The sequence below is a fragment of the Rhea pennata genome, chromosome 7 (assembly GCF_028389875.1).
Source record: "Rhea pennata isolate bPtePen1 chromosome 7, bPtePen1.pri, whole genome shotgun sequence".
NCBI lineage: Eukaryota > Metazoa > Chordata > Aves > Rheiformes > Rheidae > Rhea > Rhea pennata.
Genome location: NC_084669.1, coordinates 36,228,680 through 36,254,558, shown reverse-complemented (window position 1 = coordinate 36,254,558; position 25,879 = coordinate 36,228,680). Strand labels below are relative to the sequence as shown.

General features: G+C 42.7%; 1 protein-coding gene across 1 annotated transcript; it reads right to left on the bottom strand.

The window, feature by feature from the left end:
- Nucleotides 1-741: 741 nt before the first annotated feature.
- Nucleotides 742-24,981, bottom strand: PSAP (prosaposin). Its single transcript, XM_062579592.1, has 14 exons — nt 24,879-24,981; nt 14,630-14,763; nt 13,417-13,491; nt 12,627-12,752; nt 11,938-12,132; nt 10,871-11,014; nt 10,356-10,412; nt 7,795-7,908; nt 6,755-6,850; nt 6,352-6,535; nt 6,047-6,198; nt 4,454-4,534; nt 3,761-3,868; nt 742-3,189 (listed from the first exon to the last, which is right to left on the bottom strand). Exons 1-14 carry the CDS (start codon nt 24,919-24,921, stop codon nt 3,154-3,156), a joined length of 1,545 nt encoding a protein of 514 aa, XP_062435576.1. The 5' UTR covers nt 24,922-24,981; the 3' UTR covers nt 742-3,153.
- Between the last annotated feature and the right edge of the window lie 898 nt (nt 24,982-25,879).

Genomic DNA, 25,879 nt, shown 5'->3' with positions numbered 1-25,879 from the left:
GACCTCAGCAGGTACTCCTTCCCAGCAGGTTAAAACCAGCCAGACACTTCCACACAGTGCTTGAGCCCTATATTTGCTGCTCCAAGTAGGGCTCAGCCTTCCCTGCAGCTAAGAGGGGGAAAAGCTGGGGAACACCCAGGCAAAGCCTAAATCCAGGCATTCCTGCACACCAAACAGAGGCCACAGCAGGCATCACCCCCTTCCCAGGCTTTAAGGGCACACATATTACAGAGCAGTTAGGTTTAGAGCACATGAAGTTAACATATTTAGAGGCAGCCAGGTCATTGCTTAAAAGCATTTTAAAAAAGTGTATCACTTAAGAGCAAATAAAAAAAAAAAATCAAAGATAAAACTAAGAAAATGCCAGTCAGCACTGAGGCCTGGTATCAAACAGCTCCAGCAAGAACTCCAGCGCAGAGGAGTTGCAACATCAAGGTGTTTCATCACAACAGGCATTGCGTTCGTCCAGGAAGGAGACTCACAGCAGCCATCCTTGGCAAGCCTTTAGCCCGCAAGCTGTGCTCTGCTCTATAAAAGGCTTGATCGGACAGGCATGATGCAATGTAATAGCAGTTAAATAGGAACCTGAACCCTGCCATTCAGCTGCAGGTTCCTGGCCTTGCTCTGCCTTTACTGCAAAAGGCACCAGAAGAGGAACATGCCCTCTTCTGGCTCTGCAGCAGAGAAAAGCTAACAAGATCTTTCAGCAGCTAGCACATACTAGAGAAACAACACACACACTTATTGGTTCACAGAAGTTTATTGTTCATTAAAGAAGCCTTTGTGCAAACAAATAAATCAAGACAATGTTCTTTATAAAGCAACCATATTCCCTGACACACATTACTCAAGCGGGTCAGGTGCAACGTTCCACAGGAAGTGAGAAAACTAAAGAGATTCCCTGCATCAGCATAGGGCTTCCCCAATTCATCTCGCCCTAAGGTTGCCAGTTTAAGTTGTTCAATACTAAAACCCAAGAAAATTAAACTTCATCAATCTGTAAGAGCAATTCCACCCCCCACCCCACAAACCCATGTTAAAGAATGCCATCCCAGTTGAAGAGACTGAAGACCATACTACATGGCGTGGTGTAACACAACCTGTACCTCCAGGGCAACAATGCTAAAGGAGCCCATTGACTATCCAGTGCATCAACCCTGATCAGGATACACCACAGGAACCAACGCACAAACCTGCCAAGAAAGAAAATTTCAGGCTTTACGTCTTCAGGGAACTTTTTAAAAAGCAACGAGCACTTCAGGGTTCTGTACAAATACAAACAAAGACAAACCTGTATTGATATCTGTCAACATTGCCCAGGCATTTAGTATGTACAAGCAACAAAAAGCTGCAACTGAGTGGTTTTCAGTTAAACTCCAAGAAAATTAGTTTGCTTGTTCTTAAAGCATTATTATTAGAGCTCTCACCTCGCCCAAGACACCACACAGACAGAAGCAATTGCTGGCACCTTTCTGAAGGGGACTGGAATTTTCAAAGCTCTACCTCCACCCCACCGCATCCTTTCAGAGCTACTTCAGGGCCTGCATTTCAAGGATTAACTTGTTCAGAATTATGCTCTTCCCACTGGTAAGGGCTACACAATCCACAGAAAGCCACAGAAGCATGATTCTTACTGCCCTCCTCTACCCCAAGGGCAGGGCTTCTGTCTGCATAGCAGCCTGCCACAGCAGCCTTCTGTAACTGGGCTTCTTGTTCGACACTCAGCAGTGCGCAGGCATAAAGACGTGCTCAGGCACCGCAAACATCAAGACATCACTTTGCGAGACTTAGGAAAACCTTAAAGTTCCTGGGCATCTTTCCACTACTTTAATAGCTAGATTTGTGCAGTAGTAGGTTCTAGTATGGGAAGAGTCACAACTCTTAATCTGCACATCACCGATAACAGAATTTAGGGCCATTTTAGTGGGATGCTTTCTACTGCACATGCATAAAGGTGGGTTCACAGATATGCCAGTAAAGCTGTCAAGCACCTATCACAGTATACTAGCAAGCAGAGATGGTTGGTGGCAACTTAGATGCAATTACCATTACTGTATGGAAACTCTGGAAAAAACTACACTTAAAACTACTCAAAAGGATGAGTGTCAGTCTGAATGAATGGCAGTAATGGAACCTGCTAGCAAACCTCATAGCTTCTCTGAGGTTTCAGAACTGAAATATACCATGACAGGAACACAAAGCAGGGAAAGAAACGGCATTTTACTATAAAGCCACTTCCCACGCATACTGCTTTTTATACCAGCCTTACTTTGACATATACACAGTGCCTAGTGCTTCTTCCCCCCCTTCATTTCTTGTTAACCAGTCCTTTCTACCCTCCCTATCCCCAATCTGGCTGCATGTAGGAAGCTGCTGGACTAAGTAGAATTGAGCCACTACAAGACAAAGCAGAGCTATTCCCTAATTATATCAACATGCCCAAAAGTGGCTATAGGGCCTGACAGTAGAACACCCACGTTTAGACCAAGTGGTCCAAGGAAGGAAGAGACTGATCCAAATGTTGACTGAGGGTTTCCTTAGCTAGGATAACATCAAGCCCTAAGTGCGGTCACTCAAATGCAAGTGTACTTTATGTACCAGTTACTTTGAAAGCTGCCAGGCACAAAGTCCCCTCCTACACTTGCAAAGCTTTGAGAATTCCAGCCAAAGGGAATCAGGGACTCAACATTACTTCTCAGAGTTCCCCTACAGTTATACAGAAAATTAATATTCCAGGCAGATGCTAAAAATGCAAGACATGTAATCTTCCAAATGCTGACTACAGAAAGACACTTGAAAATTTAGTCACTGCCTTGTTCTTTTCTTTAATTAAAAGATAATAGCCTTGTCTCATTTCACCTTCTCCGCCATTCTCAGTGCCTAAAAACACTTCAGCCTACCAATTAAAGTCTACAACACTGACTATTTTTAGGAGCATAATGAGTTAAACTTTACAATCAGAAATATCTTTAAGTGAACAATGAAGATCTGATCCTTCAACAGCAGCACTGCTACAGAAAAGTTACAATAAAGGAACTTGAAGGTCAAATTGTTAATGAGGCAGAGGAGGGACACTGGAGATGCAGCTCTCCACCAGCCTCAGCCCACGTTTTCAGGTGTCACAGCAAGCTTTCAGAACTGGAAATACTTCTTCTAGTTCCACACATGACGTTTGCAGTGATCAACAGCCTAAGGGGAGAGAAATAGGATACATGACTTGGGGGGAAAGCAAACAAGAGTGCACCTGTCTGTACCATCCAGCACATTATTGTGAGCCAAGGTTTTGGGGAGCAAGCGTAGGTTTTCTCCTTAAAACAAAGGATTCAAGAGAAGACTATAGTGAATACTTTCTTTGTTCCCAGAAGCTTCAGGGAAGAATGTTGATGACCCTTAACCATTAAGGGCTGCCCCTCGGCAAAGAACACATCAGCCAACAAAAGCCGGTCTAAAGAGCCTGATCAGAGGCCACGGCATGTTCTGTCAGCTGCTGGACTACAAAGTTAAATACACAGCTCATCTTGCACCTTACCAGGGATTCTGAAATGCTGTTAGAGGGGCAGGAAATAAGAGTAAAGGTGAGTAAGCAGTCTGCTCTAAAAAAGTTAAGGGCTAAGGAAAAGCCTCTAGCCAAACTCAAATAATCACCTCTAGCTAGTATCCATTTTTTTGAAAGTGGAATTCATCTACTTTATAAGCATGCTACAGAAGGCAGAAGACTCTGTAAGGCAGAAGATCTTAAGGAAAATCCTGCTTTACTTACATTGCACTGAGCAGCAGTCTCCATGTTCTTACACCAGTAGCCTGGACCCCAGACACAAGCATCATCCCCTAGAAGAGGCTGTTTAGCTGATGCACACACTCCTAGTTTCTGTGAGAAGAACAGTAAAGTCAGTATCTTTTATTTGCACCAAGAGACCTCAATTCCAACCTTGCAGCTGAGCTCGTAGCTGACCAGCTACCTCCAAGCATGGGAACAAGGACAATACCACAGTATTCTCAGGAGTGCCCAGAATAGTGGGCTCTGCTGCCCGCTAGGCACTTGCAACCCAACAAGCAGATTTCAAACAGTGAGACGGGATGAAAAGTTACTATAACTGCTTTTTCATGTTAGGTTCTGAAAAATGGACAGCTTCTGGAAGGGGACCCTTTTCAATGAACGGAAATTTAACTTCTCACCAGGTTCAGGGCATGCTATTCTTTGACATTGAATTTTAACAGTGGGTGACCACTGGCAGCTCTTATCCTCTATCCTCACTTGCGCAAGGCTGCCTGGCAGGCAGCTGCTCATTCATTATGCCTGAGCCTCTGCACAACTGAATTTGCTCCAAGCATTCATACAGCATGCTGATTTTTATTCTAGTAGAGTCTGCATGTTAGGCAATGTAAGGCATACAGAAAAAGAGGGAGGACTGTATCAGAGCCCCTACTGAATGGAACCAAGCATAATACTCACAGTGCAGACAAAAGTGGGATCCATCATCTCTGCCAAGAGTTGCACAACCACTGGTTCATATTGTTCTACAAACTGAACACACTGCAACAAAACACAGGTTGATAGATTCTTCTGTTGAAGGCTGAAAAGATCAGAGGCGGCATACAGCCTCAAACTATCAAGCCTGTACACTTCTCTTGGAAACACTCAAAACAGAGGTTTGAGTTCTACAGATCGAGGACTCAGTACTGCACTAACTGTGACTAGATCACTTAGCTCATACTTGCCTGCTTCTCTTTACAGACTGAAGCATACGAAGCAGGGGCAAAAGAACCAAGCAGAACAGGTTTTAATCCGCAAAGCTTTGACTCACATGCTCAGAGAACACTGCCACCTCAAAAGCACACGGGCTGGAGACAAGTGTGCTGAACAAAACGTAGTAGTAATGCCTCTTCAGTTTTAGCACAATTCTTTTAACTTCGGAACAGGCAGCAGCAGCATTAATGCCATCCATCAATAACCATCAGCCCTCTAGTGGAGAAAGGCTCTGAAGTGCAGAGACATCAGCATTCTCAGCTGAGACTAATGACACTGATTAATAAATGAATTACAACTGTATATAAACCATCTCGCAGTAGTCAGCAGAAATAACTGTTTCATAGCCACTTATAAGCCTGTATGTTGTATGCCTACTAAACTTAAGTAGTTGCCTCTTTTTGGCACTCGGCTGCCACATAAGAGTTCAGGTAAATCTTGATAGCAGTGGTCGAGGAGGTGTTGCCTTTTCTATCTCACTGGAATTATGCCAGCACACTTCCAATTACTTTGTTAATCCCCTGAACAGGATTCAGCATTAAGAAAAAACCCTTCAGCAGTTCCCACAATGTTCTCAGGATTTCCAGGCAAACCATTACTGACTGCAAATTAGTACAATTCAGTCAGCTGAGCCAGGTCCTTGAAAGTCCATCTATTCAAAGGATTGCCAACCCCAGTTGATGGGGAATGTGAAAACCCAACCCCTAACACCTCAAACTTCTGTCAGTCTCTAGCAGAAGAGTCCCTTCAGCTCTGATCTGCTTTATGGAGGCTACTTTTATACAAGTCAGTATGAGGTGCTGTTCTCTAGCTTTTCCAACACTCTGCAACATGTCATCTGTTAATCTTGTAGCCCACCCGTTTTTGACCAGAAGGCAGGCTCATGTGGTCATTTCACTGGCCTCCAATCAAGCCTGCCCCACTTTCTGCTCTACTGTACATGAAGCTTGTATCCTTTGGTCATAACTAGGGAGAGAAATCCTAGAAGAATCAGGCTGAACAGAGGTCTGAGCCTCAGCTGCACCTGTGGCCAGTTTCACCCCCTTGGTCTCTACCAAATTCTGCAGAGCAGAATTTAACAGCTCTGGCTGGAGATAACCAAATAAAGACCTCTACTATAAATGTCCAGATATCCACAGCAGAAGTAAAGTCTCCTGAGAGAGAATGACCTAGAAGTACTATGTACACAGATTATCAGGTGAAACACTAGAGTGAGGTAGGCGTAACTCTGAGAAGAGAACAAGAACAGCTCAAGAGTTAATATTGGTTTTTAGCCTGCCCTCTGCGCAGCAGCTTTACCTGGTCAGTGACAGATGATGGCAGGAAGTGACAGACTTTTTCCAATAAAGCCTCAATTTCAGCTGTTGTGGCATTCTTCTCTAGTTCTTTGTCCGCATAAGCTACCACCATCTTGCAGACATCACAGAAGCCTCCTGCAGGTTTCATTAAAACTGAAAAGAAAAAGAGTTAACACTTGTAGTTCCCCCAAATGAAGGAAAGGGGGCAACATCAAGCCAAACAGACTAAAGCATGGGCCCTTGACAGAAGATACAATCACAGGTAAGCAGCTCATTCTGCAACAACACTGATTGCACATTACTGACCTGGCTGAGGAGGCTTGTTGATTGCACAGCACTTCAGCATAACACACACAGCTTCAGGACTTGTTGCTTCCAAGAGCATGTCAATCACAGCCTGGCCATAGACTTCTATGAAGTCTTTGCACTGGTCTTTTACGCTTGCCGGAAACAGGTAACAGATCACCTCCATTTCATGTACAATCTCCTCCTGGAGCATAATGAAGTATTCGTGGCACATGAGGAAATAGAAATTCAACTCAATTTTATGTACATTTGCTTACTTATTTGTCCTGCCCTAAGAGGGCAGAAATCTTGCTTGCACAAAAGTAAGCAATAAATGAACAACCTTCCACCTCCAAAGCAGCAATAATACAGCACAAATCTAGTCAAAGCTTTGAAAGAGTTACTGTTTTCACCTCTAACACACCTCTGTCTTGTTGCTCTCCAACAGGCCAGTCACTTCCTTCACCACGGTCTCACATATTTCACATACAGAAAATGTCTTCTCTTGAACCGATGTTTTCTAAGTATTATAAAGATAATATTTATACAAAACAGTAAGTCAACACTTGACCACATCTGACATGGACAACTAAGTTTAAGAGCATTTAAATTCAGATGCATGACATCTCATTTACCTAGCTAGTCAGTTTATGAGCCGAATTCAAAAGATCACAGAAGCCCAAAGCCTCAAAAATCCCAGGAAAAAAAGTCTTTGTGAACGAGCAGTATTTTGTACAGTTAGTTAAGAGACCACTTGCTCATTTAAGAAAGGAAGCTGATTCTATGAACATGGAATAGGAAGCATCCCCACAGTGGCTGAAGTGAAGTAAAAGGGTGTTTTGTTTTTTTTTTTTTTTTTTTTTTTTTAAACAGCTGAAGACTAGAGATGAGAGCTTCCTCCTGCTTGCACAAGAAGTCCAGACATAGAGGGACTTGGAGATTCCATTCACAGTCTGTTAATCAGAAGTTAAAAGGGTCCTCAAAAGGCTTTTTTTTGAGAAAACTCAGCATAATTTTCAACCCAAAGGCCACCCGGAAGCTAAGGTGCTTTGTCCAAACTGAGTTTCAGAGTTCAGGCTCTGACCACCCTCATCTGTATGAGCATTGCTGTCTTTATTTTTTATTTTTTTAAAGGGATTGAAGGGTAACTCCAAATATTGAGCAAATCCCAAATTTAGCAAGTTTCACCCCCTGATTTAAAAGGGCTGCTGTACTTCAATGCTAAAACAAGAGTTCTACTTTAATCCTAAAGTAATACCTTATAGCTTTGGTTTGACATAAGCTCTGCCATTCTAACAAATCAGTCAGCTCTTCTACCTCACAGAAGAGCCTCAGGAACAGGAAGAGACCACGACTGTGGTTTGGAAAATTCTACACACTCAAGTCTTTCTGCTTCATCTAGTTTATTACAGCAAAGCAACAGGGACCACAAAGCTGCCGAGAGTACTATGCAGCCCATCTTACCTCCACAGTTTCCGTTTTTACTTCATGAACCACTTGAGCTGGCACTAGTGTCTGAAGAGGAACAGATTTCAAAGAAGGACAGAACCCAACCATGGCACAAATGTCCTTTGGTTGCTGGAAAAAAAAGGTATAATCAGTTAAAGTGTCTAGATGACTCTTTGCCCTTTTTGTGGTGCATGTGTGAGGGCAAAGAGGATACAGACCATAGGTTGTGACAGAGCCTTTTAAAGGTATGCTTCAAGACTACTTCTATTTCAAGTATAATGAAAGCACTGGATATGGTTACAGGTAGGACAGCAACCAGGTGAAACTTCTAGTTTCATTAAGCAATTTTAAGAGGTTAGGACATATCCATTAAAAACCCACTTACCATGAGCTAGCACAGTATGAAAGCCCTTTACAAAGGAGTTGACTTAAAAACCACCAACACCAGACAGGCCACCACCATCACAACATCAGACCTGCATCCATGAAGCTGCTCCCCCCTCCCAAAGTCTTAAGTTACCATATAGAAGATGCTAATTATCCTGGCTTCAAGTCACCTAAGAAGTAAAACAAACGCCTAGAAGAGAATTTCCATCCACAAACTACCTTCTTTAAAGCACAGAATAAGGTTATTTTTATGTAATCTGTAACATACATCCCTGCATAATTACTGGCCACAGCCTATAAGAAACAGAAGTTAACCCATCTTAAAGCCAAACCCTACAGGAATCCCCTCTACAAAAGTCTACAAGAATAGCATTTTGAGTGTTCTTCTCACAAGAAAAAGCAGCAGAACAAAGCCTTTCAAAGGGCTTTGAGTCCTTCTCAAAGGTTTTTGAAAACATTACTAAATAAGAAAATAAGTGCTAAACATACAAGGTAGAAACTACTGCAAGAGGCCACATTATACTAGCACAAAGTAAGAGAATATGTACAGAGCAATGCATAAGCTTTAGTTTCCCCTTAGAAAGGCTGTTTAAGCTAAGTTATTTCAGTCCCCCAGACAGTATCACACTCCACCCTGTCACCAGGGCATCAAGCTGCATACAGCAGAGGCTTACATGTGTATGTATCGTGCCATAACCTCATGCACAGGCAAAAGCAGTAACTCAGAGACACAGCACTGCTTCAGACTACATCAGGCAGTACCTTTAAGTCAAGCCCTTTGGTTCATGCATTGTAATAAGCACTTCCAGGTATTAATGCTACAGTACCACCACATACACACATTCTCTCACAGAGAGATGACAGACACAAGGTTCCCCAGGACTGTTTTTAATTAAAAGCCTGAACAGCTCCAGGAAGCAGGAGTCTAAAGGCCTCCTTCATCCTCTAATTCATACACCCTGAACATCTATACCACCAACCTAGTTTTAAAGGTCACCCAACAGAAGTGCCAGGGACAGCTTCGCTCAAGCCCTTTTGACCCCAAATTTAAAACCAGAAGCTGGCAGGAGCTGGTGGCATACATTTTCCACATCTTTCTTATACGAAGGTAACCATACTTTCTGCACCACTGGCCAAGCCGTAATCAAGCTTAAATCTTAGCATCATACAAACTGGTGTCTGGAGCTGGAAATAGGACTGATCCACTGAAGGAAGTCTCTCGTTCTTTCCCTATTTCAATCCCATAAATATCCCTTGTATCTGTCAAAACTGAGTACAATCACACCACGTATACAACTAATAGCAAGTGAACTACAAGCCCTTTAACAGAAAAGCAAGGTATCACCACAGGCATGTTGCTCACCTACCTGATCCTTCTGTTGACAGGGGAGATTGGAGACAGAAAGATAGGAGAAATTAGAGATAAGTTAAGAAAAAAAAAGCATTTGAACCATATGCTCTTTCCATGAAGATGGAATGTGATGTACTCCCCACCCCAAACACCTACCACTTAAGCTCTGGCAGTGCTAGAGCAACTCGCATTGAACTGTACAGTGCTAACCCGTATGATTTATTTCAAACTACTAAAGCATTCTGAGTAAGTCTGCCTCCAAAGAGTTCAAAGGACATTTAGTCAGATGCAGATTTCAGAACTGGAAACCAACTCTTGTTGGAATAGGTATGCATTCCCTCCCAAACAGCATATGCACAGATTTAATAGCCTTCATGAACTGAAAACAAAAGCCACTGGTCAAATTCAGGCAGTTAAATCATACAGGAAGTAATTCAAATCCTGTACATACTGTTTAAGGCAAGTGTTTGAGTCAGCCACGTACTCTACTTGGCAAACCAACTCCAACATGCTTAGATAGTATTTTGAGGCTAAAAATGAAGTAAGCACAAGACTGAGATAAGAGTAGAGAGGAATGTACATAATGATTCTTTTACTGTGTCTTAAAGGACTAGAGAGCCTTTGCACTGTCAAATAGGTAGTGAAAAAAGCTGAAGTACAAAGCCTGAGACCAAATCTACTATCTGATTAAATGCTAAGTTCATAGAATTAATACTAAGACTTAGGCCAAGAGCACTCCCCAGAGTTTTATTGTTAAATTAAGTGATTTTCCAAATAAGTTAGCTACACAAAGCAGAAAAGTGAACCGACAACAATTACTACATTCTGCAGATCTTACCATGTGCATCATCATTTGGATAGCCAAATCAGAATATTCTGAGATATAACTCTTGCACTGCAGAAAGGAAAAAAATATTGCTGTAAGTCATTTCAGCTATCCAGTTTGTCTTCCTTTAATACTTCTCATAGTATTATTTACCTGTCCTGCTAAATAACTATGTTGCTGCCTTCTAGGGCTTGCCCCAAACACAACATGGCATTTCATGTTACTCAAGCATTGCACATGCAAGATTCTTATCTCACAAGTCCTTTTCTCATCAGTGCACTCCCCTTCAATGATATTACAATGCTAACTTGGCAGGTCATTATGACAAAAAAATGCCTTTACAGGCTAGCAGGTTTTCTTTCTCTCACCTCTCCCTGCTACTTTTTGGCTGGAGAGCACTGAGCCATTACACAGTGCACCATATCCTACAGTTTATGCATTCTCTTTTGTTTTATTAAATAGAAATTACATTGAAAGGACTAAGGCATAAGCTATTTTATGTTCCTACATAACAAAAGATAACTTACCATATCAGACATTCCAGGTCCCAAACGGTCACACTCATCCTTGGCATGAGCCACTAATGACTTCACAAAAGAGGAGTTTGTCCTCACAGCTTCCTGAAGATCAGTAACTAGTTGAATGCAGTCTTTGCAGACATCCCCAGTCCCCTGGAGTAAGGGAGGGGGAAAAAAAAAAAAAAAAAAAAAAAAAGAGAGAGAAACCTTTGCACAGCACATCCAGAAGCTATTTTAGTTTTTATAAACACTTTCACAAATACTTACACAGAAGGCTTAAACCTGAGCCAACATGAAAAGAAACAAGCTATGATGTGGTGGTAAGCACATCAGCCACTAGATGGGGATGAGGTACCTGCTGAACTCTAAAACCCAAGATGACTGCTAAGATATCAAGTCTTCAAAAATCCCTTGGTTTTATTACAGAGGAAAGCCTCTGCATTTGGGATAGATCCATTCGCTCCATGTAGTCAGAGCATACTGTACAACAGCATTCGCTACCCACTTGACTGTTTCACTTCCAGATCCAAGCTTATCATCAAGACTCAACCTATACTTGCAGGTTCATTGTCTCATCTAGTCCCTCTGCCAGCTTTTCAGTGCTTTTCCCATCCACTTTGTCACCTTTGGATTCAGATACAAGTGGCTGTCTGAAGGACACAGCCAAGACATTAATTAGAATGCAGGAAAATCCTGAGTACTGTCAAAGTTGCTCTTGAAAGTTTTCTCCAGTAAGACCTGCCCAACTACCACAGCTGGATAGGAACAGCCCAGCACAAGACTTGTCTTAATAGACCACAGTTGTTAACTCCAAATTATGTCTACAGTCTATAGTGGCTGAAGCTATTGTCTTATTTAGCTTTAAATATACAGATTAGGAAAAAGGTAGCAGTCTATATGCAGCAGCACTAAATTCACCGTGGGACAGTCACAGTTCAAGTGAGATGTGCTGGCTTAATTCAAGTCCAGTAAGACACTCCCTTACCAATAATCATCAATAAGCTCTCACAAAGGAGCACCAACGCTCTAGAATGGAAAACATTCACTCCTGCACACTAACACTACAGCACCCTCACCTTGGACTCTTGCTTGGGTTTGTCCTGGGGGTAAAGGAGAAGAGGCACATTAGCCATGAATGGAGATGTCAGTTCAGACAAGTCCAGCTCTGGTATCTTATTGGACTGGAGCTGCTTCTGAAGTTTCATTGCTGCAAGGTGCTTCTGAAGGGACTGGCACAATGAAAGGGCGCTGCATACTACTTCAGGTTTATCCTAAGGAAGATAACAGACACACAAAGCTCTAGACTGACGACATTTTGGCATGACATTTATTGACAGTCATTCAGCTTTAAAATCATGACACAAAGCAAGTTTCACAGCAAGGAAGCAGTCTTCATATTTAAACTGGTTTCCTCAGAATACCTAGTGTTTATCTCCAGGAAACTTTAGGAGAACTTCAAAATATTTACTGCAGCAGCTTTCAGATATAGCAGGTTTTTGGTGATTCCACAGGTTTGTCTGAAGCATTAAACATTTTTTCTTTCCTTGTAAATCAAGAAAGAACAGATAGAGCCTATGGATCCTCTGCTTGTTATAATAAAGGCAAATGTTTGTATAGTGGCTTATAAGACTGACAAATTTAATTATGACACTAGTTATCAATACAGGATGAAAGGATCATACACAAACTTACTGAGGAGAGAAACTCAGGCATCTACAGGGGCACATTTTCCAACAATTTGTAAAGGTTCAAGTTGTCTACTTACTAGCTCTTCTTTGATCATATCCATGATAACTGGTAGGTAGGAATCCACAATTTCCTTGCACTCAGAGACAAGGCCTTGATCAGGAAGAAACTCGCATGTCTTCTCCAAGTAAGAGCGAATCTCATCCTGCAAGAGAAGGTGGGTCATAGGCATCATACACACATCAGAAGAGCTCTTTCCATTCTCAAAAGGCATAACACAAAGCCCAAAAAGGTCCCTGGACTCCACTGGGTCAAGACAGTTGGCAAGCAAAATCAGAATAAAGGTTTCACATTACAGGTCTATTTTCTCTAGGCCAGGATTTTCAGCTGGACATGCTGGCATCAAAACAAATACTTCTTGCAAGCCTGGAAAATAGAGCCCTACTAGCATGTACCATTTAAATGCAAGAAGTCGTGGCAAAATTACAGACTAGGACAGATTTATTTACACAAAGTGCTCTAGGTTCACAACAGAACAAGGGGAGGGGTAATGCAGTTGAAAGAGTCCATCATCATCCACTTCTACAGACCAGAGTATCCTACCTTCTAAGATAGATGTCCCACTGGCACAAGAAAAATTGAACTAAATATTTAATCACAAATGTGTTACAGACGGAAAGCTCTAGAATTTGCCAGTCAATACTAGACTATGCCTTTCAAAAGCTTTATCCTATGTATTTTGGCTCCTTTCAGCATTCACATGATTAGGCAAACATCATGGAGATTACTTTTCTACCCCCTCTGCTTGAGATCTTGCGACAAGAAAACCAACTACCACCTTTGAACAAAGAAAGGGGAGCTCTGCTTACCTCTGTGCCATTGTCCTTCAAGACTTTGCCAGCCACTGTCACAAGTTCTTTACACAAGTCACAGGGGATACTGTTCTGGAAAACAAGTAAAAGGTTATTCTCAGACAGAATTAAGTGCATCTGAACACAGCATCCAAGTAAGAATGCAGAGGATGAGGATCACTGAGAAGCAAAGTGAAAAAAGAAACACCGACTGAAGCTGCAGAAGGAAGGAAGCAAGCTATTTCAAACATGTTCGCTTCCAATTTCTTCAGTAAATCCACACAAAATGAGAAGTCAGGCATGTTACCATTTGCTTCTTTCACTTAATCCCACATCTACAGCAAAGTTTAATAGCTTGTCACATGCAACCTGAAGTACATTGCCCTGAGAAGCCTTTTCCTGAACTCTCTGAAGAAAGAGAGTTTCCAAAATTCTGGGACAAAATTAAGAAACAATTCATATGAATATAATTAAAGTATTTTGTGCAAAATGGAACTTGCAGTGGAGTACAGAATTCCAACCTGCAGCCCAAGAGAAGACTAAACATAAATTTTCCCTCTAAGAACACCATAAATTGTTACTTAAGTTCACATATACAGGAAGCATAGCAGCTTTTCAGCATTTTAACTCTGCTAATTAACTTAAGTTCCTTCTCTTACATTTCTTTCAGCAGAGATACAGCAAAGTTGACTGCATCTACCAAAATAGATTTTCCCCAGAAGCTGAAAAACCATACAGCAAACTACAGCTACATCTAGTAAAGGACCACTCTCATTTGGTACAAACGTTACTTGAAAAGCCATGACAAATGCAATGATTATGCCTTTATTATTCACGATTTAGCACACACTATCTTGTAGAATATTAATTCATAGTAGAGACTGAAGATGCTTAAACATATCTGTATTGTATTAGATATACAGAGCCACACCACACTGATAGAAGAAAAGGTTCTGAGTTAGGAGTCATTCAGAGGACTAAACTTGAAGACCACTAAATCCATTCCACATACTGCTCAGTGCTTGTAAAACAGGTCATAGCAGTCAGCAGACAAGTTGTGCAAGGTAAAGAGTAGAGGAAAGCAAGCTCTAGCATCTAAGTTAAGGCATAGTAACCAAGGTGTAGTCAGATGTAGCACTTAATTGATCAGTGTCTTGGGAATCTTCACTAGCACATGGAAACCAGCTACCCAAACCACAAATAGAAAGACATTTCATTAGTTGATACTTACCACCGTAGGCTTGCTCCAAACGGTCTGCTGACAGTGTTTCACAGCTCCACATTGTGATGCTGTCCGAAGGCTCTGACACCATACCTCAGGGCCCTTCACGCAATCCTTCTGCCACAAAAGGGGGCTTGCCACAGCTGCCAAAAGAAAAGAATTCAACTGCTCATTTGAATGATGTTCCTTCCAGAGTAATCAGGGTAATTAACGCAGTATAATTATTCCCTGTTATGCCACTAAGCTTAGGCACATTTCAATCCAGCAATTTCTACCCTGGAACACTCACTAGTCCCAAATGCAGAGAACTACAGAAAAGCCACGCAGTTGAACTTTCCTACAAAAGCACCTGAGCCTTATCACCTCAGCAGTGTATTCCTCCATCATCCACCTTTTGGAAAACAGGACGCTTAACATGAAGAATGCATGCCACCAGATGTCACGAAAAAAAAATTGTTCTTTGCAGAAGTCCACGCCTCAGGGAGTGGATTCTAGAAGACAACACCTCTGCTCTTGCCCTTACTGTCCTTGCAGTCACTAGTTCTGAACCAGCAGTCACACCTACCTTGGCACCTGCACGTCCTCTCCTAGCTGATGCACCTTTTTCTTCACACATCAACTGAGAGAGCAAGGCAACTGATTACAAGCCCCAACATATCGCACAAAGGACAAGAGCCACATGTAGACTGAAGCAGTCTGCTTTCTCCCCCTCTTTTGCTTTGACTTTCTTGAAAGTAACTGTAAACTAAGTGAGATCTTTCAAACAATTTTTAAAAGAGTTAAACGTATTTAGACTGCTTCCTCTTGGTTAGTTCTTTAGGTGTATATAGAAAGCTTGAGACATAAATGCGGCAAGCTCTTGTTTTTGACAGCAGCAGTCTCCCGCTGTTAGATCCTTAACTACTATTAAACTACCTAGTGTTATTTGAACAAGCTATTCATTCATGCAAGACATCTTAAGACAGGTTATTCAAGTACAGCAGAAGGATCACTTTACTTTGAAAACCACTTATTAACACAGATGCCTATATCTAGAACATTTTATTGGCTCACATTCCCTTTTCTTTCAAAAGGCTCTGAGAAGACAAGGCTGGCATTACCTTAAACATTGATCTTAAAGTGCTGTCAAAACTCACAAAACTTGTGTTCTTGCCAAGCCTTAGTCTTCCTTAACAAACTCTCCAGCTTTCAACCTCTGCTCCAACACAAGAATAGGAGGTTTATTTGAAGTGCCTACAAGAGTTGTGATTACAAAGATTAAGTCAGCCGCATCCTCCAGAGAGGCAGGCTCCACAAGAATTTAATACGCAAGGCATCTACATTACCTCCCACACCAAACTGTTGCATCCAATTAAGTTTTACTTCTAAACACAAACTACTCACAGACAGCCTTCCTAATAAAGCGTGAAGGATGCGCACTACTAGTAATAGGACAAGTCCAAACCAAGGGGGGTTTTGGTTTTGTGCTAGTTCACAAAGGCCCTTGGAAGAGAAACTCAACTTTCCCCAATTTTCTAAAGTCATTTTGTCAACAAGCAGGCCAAGTTTGTTCAGCAGTCTCTCTTCTAGAAGGGTTGCACTAACCTATGAAGAAACAACTTCCAACCCAGTAACCAGAGACACCTCACGAATGCTACAGCAGACAGGCTTGCATGAAATCCGCTGTAGTCTAAGTTTGAGGTACTACTGTCAGAGTTCTGCCTGTTCAAATTTTGCCAGTTATGGCAGTCAGCAGGAATCATTATTTTTATATCAGTGCTGTTTACACATCTCACTGTTGTAAGACTATATTATCTAAATTTAGAAACAGGAATTAAGCTTTTTGATTCCCGTCATCACCTCACTAGAAACTTTATAGAAGAGTTACTTTTTTATTTCCTACCTCTTGATCCCAGGTGATTAGAGGATTAACTTAATGGCTAGATTACCAGTGCATCTCTTAGGTAGAAAGGAAGCGTATCTCATAGCAAGATAAACACAGCATAATAGATGTAGATTCTGTAGTTTCCAGCTGATTCAAGGCCTATTACCAAATCTCAAGTGACTCAATCATTTTAAGTTTGCGCTTTGCAAACAATCTTCCACACACAAGCAAGTTTACCACCTGTCCTCTCCCAGAGAGGAACTAGACTGAGTATTGTTCTTTAGCAAGACATCACACTACGACTGCTTGTAAGACCATACAAGTCAAACTTCAAGATCTGGAGTGTGCTTGGTCACAAAGTATTTATAGATGGCCTACTCTAAGTTACAGTATTGTCCTGGAGATAGCAAGAATTAAAAATGAAACACACTTAAATCTACTGGTCAGCTCTGGCAAGATGACAACAAGCAAGTATACACTCCAAGTTGAAAAGTTTTCCTGTTCAGGTATTGAAACACTGGTAAAAAGTTCCTTGAGGCAGAGACAAGATTTGGCTTGACTTAAGTAGCTGGAAATCCATAATTCCCCCTGTTTAAAAAGCATGGCTAGTAACCATGGTTTTAGTTGTAGGAAGAGATAGAAAATTACCCATCCTCTACTTTGAAACTTACTATAAAACAAGACTCCCCAAAAGTCAGCTCAATAAGTTAACTGCTTGATATAATAGACCATTAAAAAAAAAAAAAAAAATCAAGCCAAGGAGCTCAGAGCAACTTACCCGGTATTGATCTAACTCTCCAACAGCTTTCTGTTCTTGTTTGGCTTTTGTTAATACTAATCTGTCACTTCTAAACTGGAAGTTCCATTCCAGCTCCTGCAGGATGTTTAACAGCTAGTCCTGTTCCTCCTTTCACATTGCTTCTAGTCTGGTCGTTACAGGTACAGGACAGAAGAAATACTATGCTTTAAATGCATGTTCATCAGCTTTCTTTGCTGCGTACCTTTAAAATTAAATTCCATACTGCTTGGCTTCTGTATCAAACAAGTGCTGCAACAGAGCAATCGCTAATGCTCTGATTTGCCAGGACACAGCAAGCAATATGGGCAGTACAGCAGGGTTTAAAGTTATGACACTACAGCAGAAGATAACTGAAGAGTGATACAGCAGTCTGATACCCTCTGCGGTATAGAGTGAAGGTTGCAGATGATTCTCTTCCAGATTAAAAAAAAAATAGGCTTATTAGAAGATAGTACCACTAACACTGTCTGCAGTCCTCAACAGCCAAGCGTAGCCACAAGAAACTTGGAAGAACACAAAAACAACAGGAACTATGAAGTGTGAGAAGCCTCAAGCACATTACTTGTTTGCAAAACAGAAGATTAAAAACCAGCTTTCAGATGCACAAAAATTCCCCAAACACCTCCCTTACAGTATTATTTCAAGTCCTCACTCCTGAATACAACAGCAGAGCAAAAGAAGTATTAGTATACCTACATGGTCTTTTTCTTTTTGTCAAAGCCAGCAGGTTCATGAAACCTGACCTATGCAAAGAGTACTTCATCCACAGAAAATAGGATACTGATGGACAGACATACTCTTTCAGCTCTAAAGGACATAAGGAACTCCTCCTTATGAGGAAGTAACTTTCCACTTGATATTTTCATCAACACAGACCTTCCTGGTCAAATGGTAACTAGGTAAACTCATTCTTTACGGGCATAGATCACTAAGATTTGAGAATGCAGCTATAGAACAAAGATTACAGGTACTAAGCATGGTTTCCCCCCCCCATCCTCCACAGTAATTTTTAGTTAAGTTTGTATTGTTCCATAGTGCACTGAAAAGTGTTATGTGCCGATAACTTCTAAAAAAAAAAAAAAAAAAAAATCTTCACTGCAATATTATTCATCCTCCTTTTCTGAATGTCCACGGACAGAAACAAAGGCAAAAAACACTGTATTAATTCAGATGCAGATTCAGAAAGTTGTCCTCAATCCTTTGCTGCTCACACTCTTTCCCCTGAGCTTGTTCTTCCATATCATTTGAGACAGCATTTTCCTTCACGTTTTAACTAGCAGAAAAAAAGTTGTCAAAGTGTTAAGACTGTTGGTTCACAGAAGACTGAACAGTTGGTAATTTGGAATTTCAACAGTTATCTTGCCTGTTCCCTCAAAACCATCTCTCCTGTAAGAAGAGCGAGGTCTCAGCATGGTATTCCACATCGCCTGCAGAGCAACAAACCAAGAGAAAACAAAGCACTGTCAGTTACCTCACATAGCTCTTAATGCTTGCTGGATAAGCCCAATGGGATTACAGTCTTAGTTATCTCCAGCATCCCTTTATTTTATATATTGTTCTTTGCCTACTTGAGGTCATCCATTTTTAAATAGATTTCTCCTTTCCCTGCAGATTAGCTCTCCAGTCACATGTCACGTCCACCCAATCCTGCCCACCTCCCCGACTTCTTAAAGCTATTTTCAGCATGCCGAACAAGTTTAGCTGAAGGCCAGGGTGTTTCAGCACTCCTTTTGATTGTTTTTCCCCCCTCCTTGACCTGCTTCAGACCTGGTTCCTTCAATTTTAGGAAGAACTTTACTCCATCAAGCAATTCCTAATATATTAGGTAGCAAAAGAAAATGGAGAGGAAGGGGAATGAGACTTGGAAATATCATCCAAGTACCAAATAAAAAAGCTTTCAGATCTTAAACTTCCTAACCTTTCCAGCTTTCTAGCCAGGCTGATGATCCAGAGCCACTCAAGTTGGGTTCCAGTATACACCTAGTATACTTTTTTTAAACCAAAATGAGTCATACTTACTATGACCTCTGATGGTTATGTCTGTCCTGCCAAGTGACTACTCCTTTCTGTCAAGCACCATCTCAAACCGCCTGAAGTCCAGTAACAAAAATCAAAACACTCCAGAAGCTGAAAAGTAACAGAAAATAGGAGGAAGCACTCCTTTGCTTGGTGGCCCAGGTCAGTACCTAACGCTGTTAGAACACCATCAATATAGTCCCGGAAAAACTAACTGGCAAGAAAAAGAAACTGAACTATTTCAGTGAGTCAAATGCAAATCTGGGAGATTACTTGGGATGCTATCGACTCTTAAGTCTTCATGACAAAATTGATTTGTTCTTAGTATTATACTAAGATTTATCAGGAGAAAGGCTCTTTTCTCAGGTTTGTCTCCACCTGGCAGTATTAAACATTATCTCCCCAAAACACCCACAGGCCACATGACTATCAGTCTGCACCATCTTGGGCTCAGCCAGTTACAGACTTTTCCCCTCTCTTTCAGAAGCTGTAAATTCAAAGTGTACTCACATTTCAGAAGTTGAGTAGGATCTATTTCTCTTCACCAAATCTAAAAGTGTCAACAAGCCAAGGAGTGACCTCAACCTTAAGTTACCTGAAGAGCTTGATATTCTACAGCCTTTCCAGAGTGAGTTTAAGCGACTTAATTTTACAAGATGTAAGTATGTGATATGCTAATAACATCATAAATTCTATTACCGATACCGTGGCCATCTTACTGTCTCATTAATTCAAAAATGTAAAAATGCAGACAGTTTGGGGCGAGAGGAGGAAGAACAGATGAGATCTGGCTAGATGTTATTGACACTCTAGATGTCAGTTTGAAAAAAGTGTCATCCCATCCAACATCTCATAAAATAAGTTTGAAACACTTGTAACTAGTGGAATTCAGAACAGATTACTTTTGAGTTAAGCCCATAATTGGGCTTTTCCTCAAAGTGGAGAGTGTACTGCCTTTCTGATACATCATCTCTGCAGTAAAACACTGTTCATATCTCAGATGCTTCCTTGCTTTCCTCACCAGAAGATGAGCATGGCATGAGGAGCAGGTCTGTTTACATACAAGCAATCACAAAATTAATGATAGAGCAGTGAGATCAGCTCTTTACTACTGAAGTAGTATCTTAGTGAAATCTGAAACAATATGAAGTCAAATTGTGCCTGTATATTATCCAGACATCCCTTAATTTACTGGTTGTCATAGTTCCTATGAAGGATGCAAGAGAACCATAGTTTCCCCATCGACCAGAGGTTGCCAGGCAAGCCATGACTTCTGCCCAAGATTCTCTTATGACAGTCTGGAAGAGACATTTGGACATTCTGCAAAGGCATCTGGCAGTCATCAGGAGAAAGCAGTCCCACAGAGTACGTTAAGTTACTCCCAAGAGCTGAGAAGCATTTTCACCTGCAGAAATATGTCTAGGAATTTTGAACATGCTTCCTCTCCATCCCCATTCATTCTGAGGGTTCCCCCACCCTCCCACCCCCAGGGGAAAAAGGACACATCTCATGCCAGTCTGTAGAAATTCTGTATTCAACATTTGCCTTTACACCAGACGCATTCATACCACAAAGAAGTGAAAAGCCTGCTCATTATATTCAAAGCACCATATCTGCAAGACAAAGTTCTTAATCATTGATTGCAGTTTACTCAACATGCTCTGTGACTGAGCTATAAAGTCCAAAGACATCCAAAGACTCCAGAAAACAGCATGGCAGTTGAAGACACTCCAGGAAGCACTAAAAGTCTCAGGAGCAACACTGCTTTCCCCACCAGCAAAGCAGCACTTCAGGGTAGAACGAAAGACACCAGACATGGAACATACCTAGGCAGGAAGCTCCTTTAGGAAAAGGAAGTAGCTTAAACCACTGCAGCTGAGCAGAGACAGGAGTACAGTAGAGGGACAATAAGGAACATTTCAAAGACTAGCTTCCATGAGGATAGCAGTTACCTATGGAAGACTCTGGAAGTGACAAACTATGGTGCAAGAGGTGAAAGAATAACCTACCCAGGAATACAGTGATACAGCAATTGACAGCAGAAGAGAAGGATGTGCAAATGCCTAATCTGTGAATAGTAACAGCTTGCATCCTAGCATGAGTATGGTCAAAGAATTAAACTGTTACATTTTTAAAGAGTAAACCTTGAAATCTTCCTGCAAGATTTACTCAGTATCTCCAAGAAAAGTCTTTCTACAGACTTTCAGTCTGTGAAGCAGCGTTTAAACAGAAAGCAGTGCAAACTTGAGTCTCCACTCCAAGAGGAGAAATATTAATATCCAAAATTAAACGTTGCTCTGTGGCCCAACACAGAGACAAGCATTAGCCTAATACGTATGCACATCATGTACACACACACTTTAAGGACTACAGAAGCGTCCATTTAACTTGCAGTAGGAGGTCTTAAATCTTAATGGCAAGAAAACAATTACCATAAAGTGCTACACAAAGGAAAAAGATACAGGAAAAGAATTCTTGCTTTTGTCATGTGGCACCCTCCTAAAACCAGCTTTGAAGAATCAGATCAACCATGAGACATCTAAACAAACTTACCAACAGCCAGCAGTAACAAATTTTATTTCCCCATTGATACAAAGTAAAGAAAAAACCTTCCAGCCTGTTAGATTAAATTGCCCTGTTTCAGACAGCACAGTCCAACCCTCTGGAAAATCCCCCCACTAACCTGAGTCACCCGATGGATACTGATTTTGTTGACAAGCTTCTATTCACTTTTGTTCCACTATCTACAGCATCTCCTTTCTTAGATATTCCCAGGGCTATTCATAACTGGTTTTGCTATTGTAAATAGCACAAACAGATTGCAAAAAGGCTACATGGATTTAAATAGTTCTGCAGAAGGAATTACACATTTAACTTAGTAGCCATGAATGTGGAACAGTTTGTTCAGTTCCTTTAGATACAAAGGAATTCTATTTATACCTTTCACAAACAAAGGCTGTCCAAAAACAGGTTTACATGTTAAGTCGCACCATTTTAACAACATACCTATCAAAGCATCATTTCCTTGTTGTAGCTGAAAGACATCATGTACCTGCAGCATCTTATGTTATTCCTCTAAGGAAACAAGGATACAATGCAAGAGATCAAAATCCCCCCTCCTCATCTGCCCACCTTCATCTACAGTAGATGGCTGCACAGGCATAGACTTTGGTAGAAATCACATTCCTAATCAGAACAAGCCTGTAAACTTCTGAGCTTAGCCCAAGCTCAATTATCTGCTTTGTACACCTTCCCCATCCAGAAACTTAAAATAATCAAACTAACACAGCCTTCATTTTTTCTGTCTTCCTGCTAGATATTCTTACCTATATGTTTACTAGGTGATTATATATTAGACTAAAATTCAGAGGAAGAAGGAAGATGAAGGCTATTTTAGGAAAACAAACCAAAAAAAAAAGTCATCAAGCTTTCTGCTTCTCCACTCAAGCTAACTTATTTTACCAAGAGAAAGAAAGAAAAATATTTCCAGCTCAGCTTAACTAACTTCTGTCACAGCTATGAACCTAGCATGAAAGAATACCTAGCCTTTCCTTTTTCCTGGTGTGAAACACCAGTAATAATCATAGAGCATATCAGCAGTCCTGAGGTCCAGTAAGAGCTTTATGCCCTGCTTTAAATTCAATGTCTCCTTTAAAGGGAAGATGCACAGTAACACTCTAAGTAGGTCAACCCTAGCCAGCCAAGTAACTCTATTAAGCTACAACAGAGTAGCTAGATTTTGGTGCAGCTAATTTGTTAGCGGGGTAGAAGAAATCAGTATTTCAGGTGTCACAGCAAAACCTAAACAAAAGGCTACATGTTCTTGTCATAGGCAAGTCATATAGTAGTCATAACAGAACTTGAAGGAAGAGACAGATGTTTGTGTTAGAACAGTGACTTCCTAAAGAAGGACAAGCCTAACAAGTCTTCTGCTATGCTCAGCTGCTACACACATTTAACTAGCAGACCAAGTAAACTCTCATGGCTAAACTGGTTTCTCATTACAGATGCCTTAATGCACCAGTGTGAAGTTTGGAACACTTAAGGACAAATCCTTTTTACTTTAAAGCACAACACTACACCTACTTCAATGACTCGAAAACCCCAGTAAAAACAACTGGCAGCACTTAATGTGGACAAAAAACAGAAGTCATACTATTAAAGCAAAAAAAAAAAAAAAAAAAAAACAAGAGCAGAGTGAAAGCATTTGTCTTCTTGTTTCCAGGCTGAGAGTCTTCATCAAAATATCAATATATAAGTATATTAAAACAATACTTCCTCAAATACTACAGTATTGACCAACTGCACACTATCTTAGGCATTACTTACTGTTGTCTGCCAAGTGGCTCTTTCCATACCTTTTGGGCAGCTAGTCTGGTTCTTCACTGGTTGCCTTGCACGAAATGTGGTGGCATGAAGGCTCTTAAGCAAACAGGCTGCAAGCTTACGAGTCTCTTAAAAGAAAATTCTCAGAAAGCCACATAAATCAGCGTATCACCGCTATTAGACCTTTAACTTGGGTGTTGCTGGTGATTAACTATAGCATGAACTTAAGGAAGACACCCTTCTAATCAGTCCATGAATCATTTCTGCAGCCCCATCTAGACATTGCAGAGTATAAAATAATACAAGCATTGTCTTTTCTAACATCTAGCCATAAAACTGCAGACAGGAATACCAATTACCCTCCCCTGACCTTATCATTTTCACCTCAGCAACAACCAGCAAGGCAGCAAAATCCAACAGAACAGTATCCATTTGGCGCAGGAGACTCAGGAAATGAGATCGCTAAGAACATACAACAGAGAAGGCTATCTCTTGCCATCTGGAAGTAGCTTAACACCTTTCTATCCTTTAAGCAGCAAAGATCAGCTAGAGGCTCTAAAGCAGCTGCTGGAAGAAGAAAATACGGTTTCTACCAATCGTTCTTTCTTTGATCTAGAAGAGGTCATATTCATTTATGAACCAGTTACATACTTAAAAAAAAAAAAAGAAGAAGAAGAAGAAGAAGAAGAAAGAAAGAGAGAAAGAAAAGAAAGAAAAAAGAAACTGGCGTTCCTGCTGACACATTGCTATCCCAAACAAGTCTGCAAGCAGCAGAAAAGGCAGGTTTCTCCCATGCGCTTCCTCCGACTGCATCTGACTGCTGTCCTTGGGCGAGCTTCCCTCAGGTCAGCTCTTCCAGCCCCACACGAGCACCGTGCGCAAGCCCGGGCAGCCTCGCTCGCTCTTCCCACCCACCGCCGCAGCTCCGCGCCGCAGGGCGACGGGCGGGCACGGCAACCCGCCGCGCAGGAGCCCCGCAGGACCGCTAGGCGCGCGCGCGGGGCGGCCGCGCCAGGGCCATGCCCGCAGCGAGGCCGCGGAGGGCGCTGCCCGGGCAGGCCGCTCCGCCGGGGGGGGGGGGGGGGGGCGGCCCGCCGCCGCCGCCTGCCCCGCCATCTCGGCCTCCTTCGGCAGCCGGGCCGCGGGTGACGCAGCTCGGCACGGACCGGCGCCCGGGACCCCGCCGGGCGCTACAGGGCGGGAGAGGCGGCTGGAGGGGAGGGGGGCGGCGGGGAAGGGCCCCGGTGTCCTACCGGCCGCCAGGAGGCCGAGGAGGCAGAGCAGCCGCCGCGCCATCCTCCCGCGCACCCCGTCTGCAATGCGGCGCGTCACCTGACGCACCGCTATATAACGCCGGCGCCGGGCGCCGCCGCGCACGCGCGCCGCCGCCCACCGCCTCCCCTCCGGCGCATGCGCCCGGGCAGGGGCGTGGGCTTCCCCCCCCGCCCCCACCCCGCTCCGCGCATGCTCCCTCGGCCGCCGCGGTCCCTCGCACGGATTCCGCGGCGCGCGCATGCGCAGCTGCGCCGTGCCGCGCGGGCGCGGCCGTTAGGGGGCCGGCGCTGCGGCGTCTCGCGCCGTAACGGTCGCTGCGCTGTGCTCGCCTGTGTGAGGGGGCGGAGGCCGTTATTGCCCTCACGGGGGCAGGCAGCCTGCTGCTCCCGGCTACCTCTCCCTGCGGGCTCCTGGACAGGGGCCCGAGGAGAGGCTAGCCACGAGTACCGCTGTGGCCTCCCTGGACTCGATAACTTCCCAGCTCCTTCCCCTGCCACCTCCCTTGCGCTTACCTGACCCATCCCAGCTCTCATTCAGCCAGCTGGAACAACAAACTAGCTCAGAAAAGAAACGCGATAGCATTGTTCTGGGTCGGTAAACAACACGAGTTCAGCTGAGGGCCAGCACAGGTACCTCGCGGACCTGCTGAGACCACGCAGAGCGGCAGCTCCGGCTCACACGTTCTGTTAGACCCACACGTGGGGCTCTCTGCAGCGTGGTGGCCGGTCCAGAGGAGCTCTGTGCTGCTCACAGCCTCGAGAGTTTCACTGGCCATTCTCCGCAGCCTCGCTGTAACTCAAAAAGGCTCAGCGCTCCACATCTGGAGCGCTCACAACCTGCAAGGCTTACACTTCCCAGTTCAGTTGAATTTATTTTATTTTTTGTTTGTTTCTGAAGAGACGGAGAGTGGGAGCACTGTACAGTGTTACACAGTTCCACCAAAACTGAGGCATTCTCCTTTTACCTCAGAAGGTCATCA

Bases quoted from the DNA above. Each gene is read 5' to 3' on its own strand.
- PSAP (XM_062579592.1), bottom strand. From the start codon at position 24,921: ATGGCGCGGCGGCTGCTCTGCCTCCTCGGCCTCCTGGCGGCCG. The intron at 11,015-11,937 runs GTGAGGGTGCTG...CCCTTACTCCAG, and splicing joins AACCCAAGCAAGAGTCCAAG to GGGACTGGGGATGTCTGCAA. The intron at 6,199-6,351 runs GTCAGTAATGTG...TTTTCTTTTCAG, and splicing joins CAACAAGCCTCCTCAGCCAG to TTTTAATGAAACCTGCAGGA.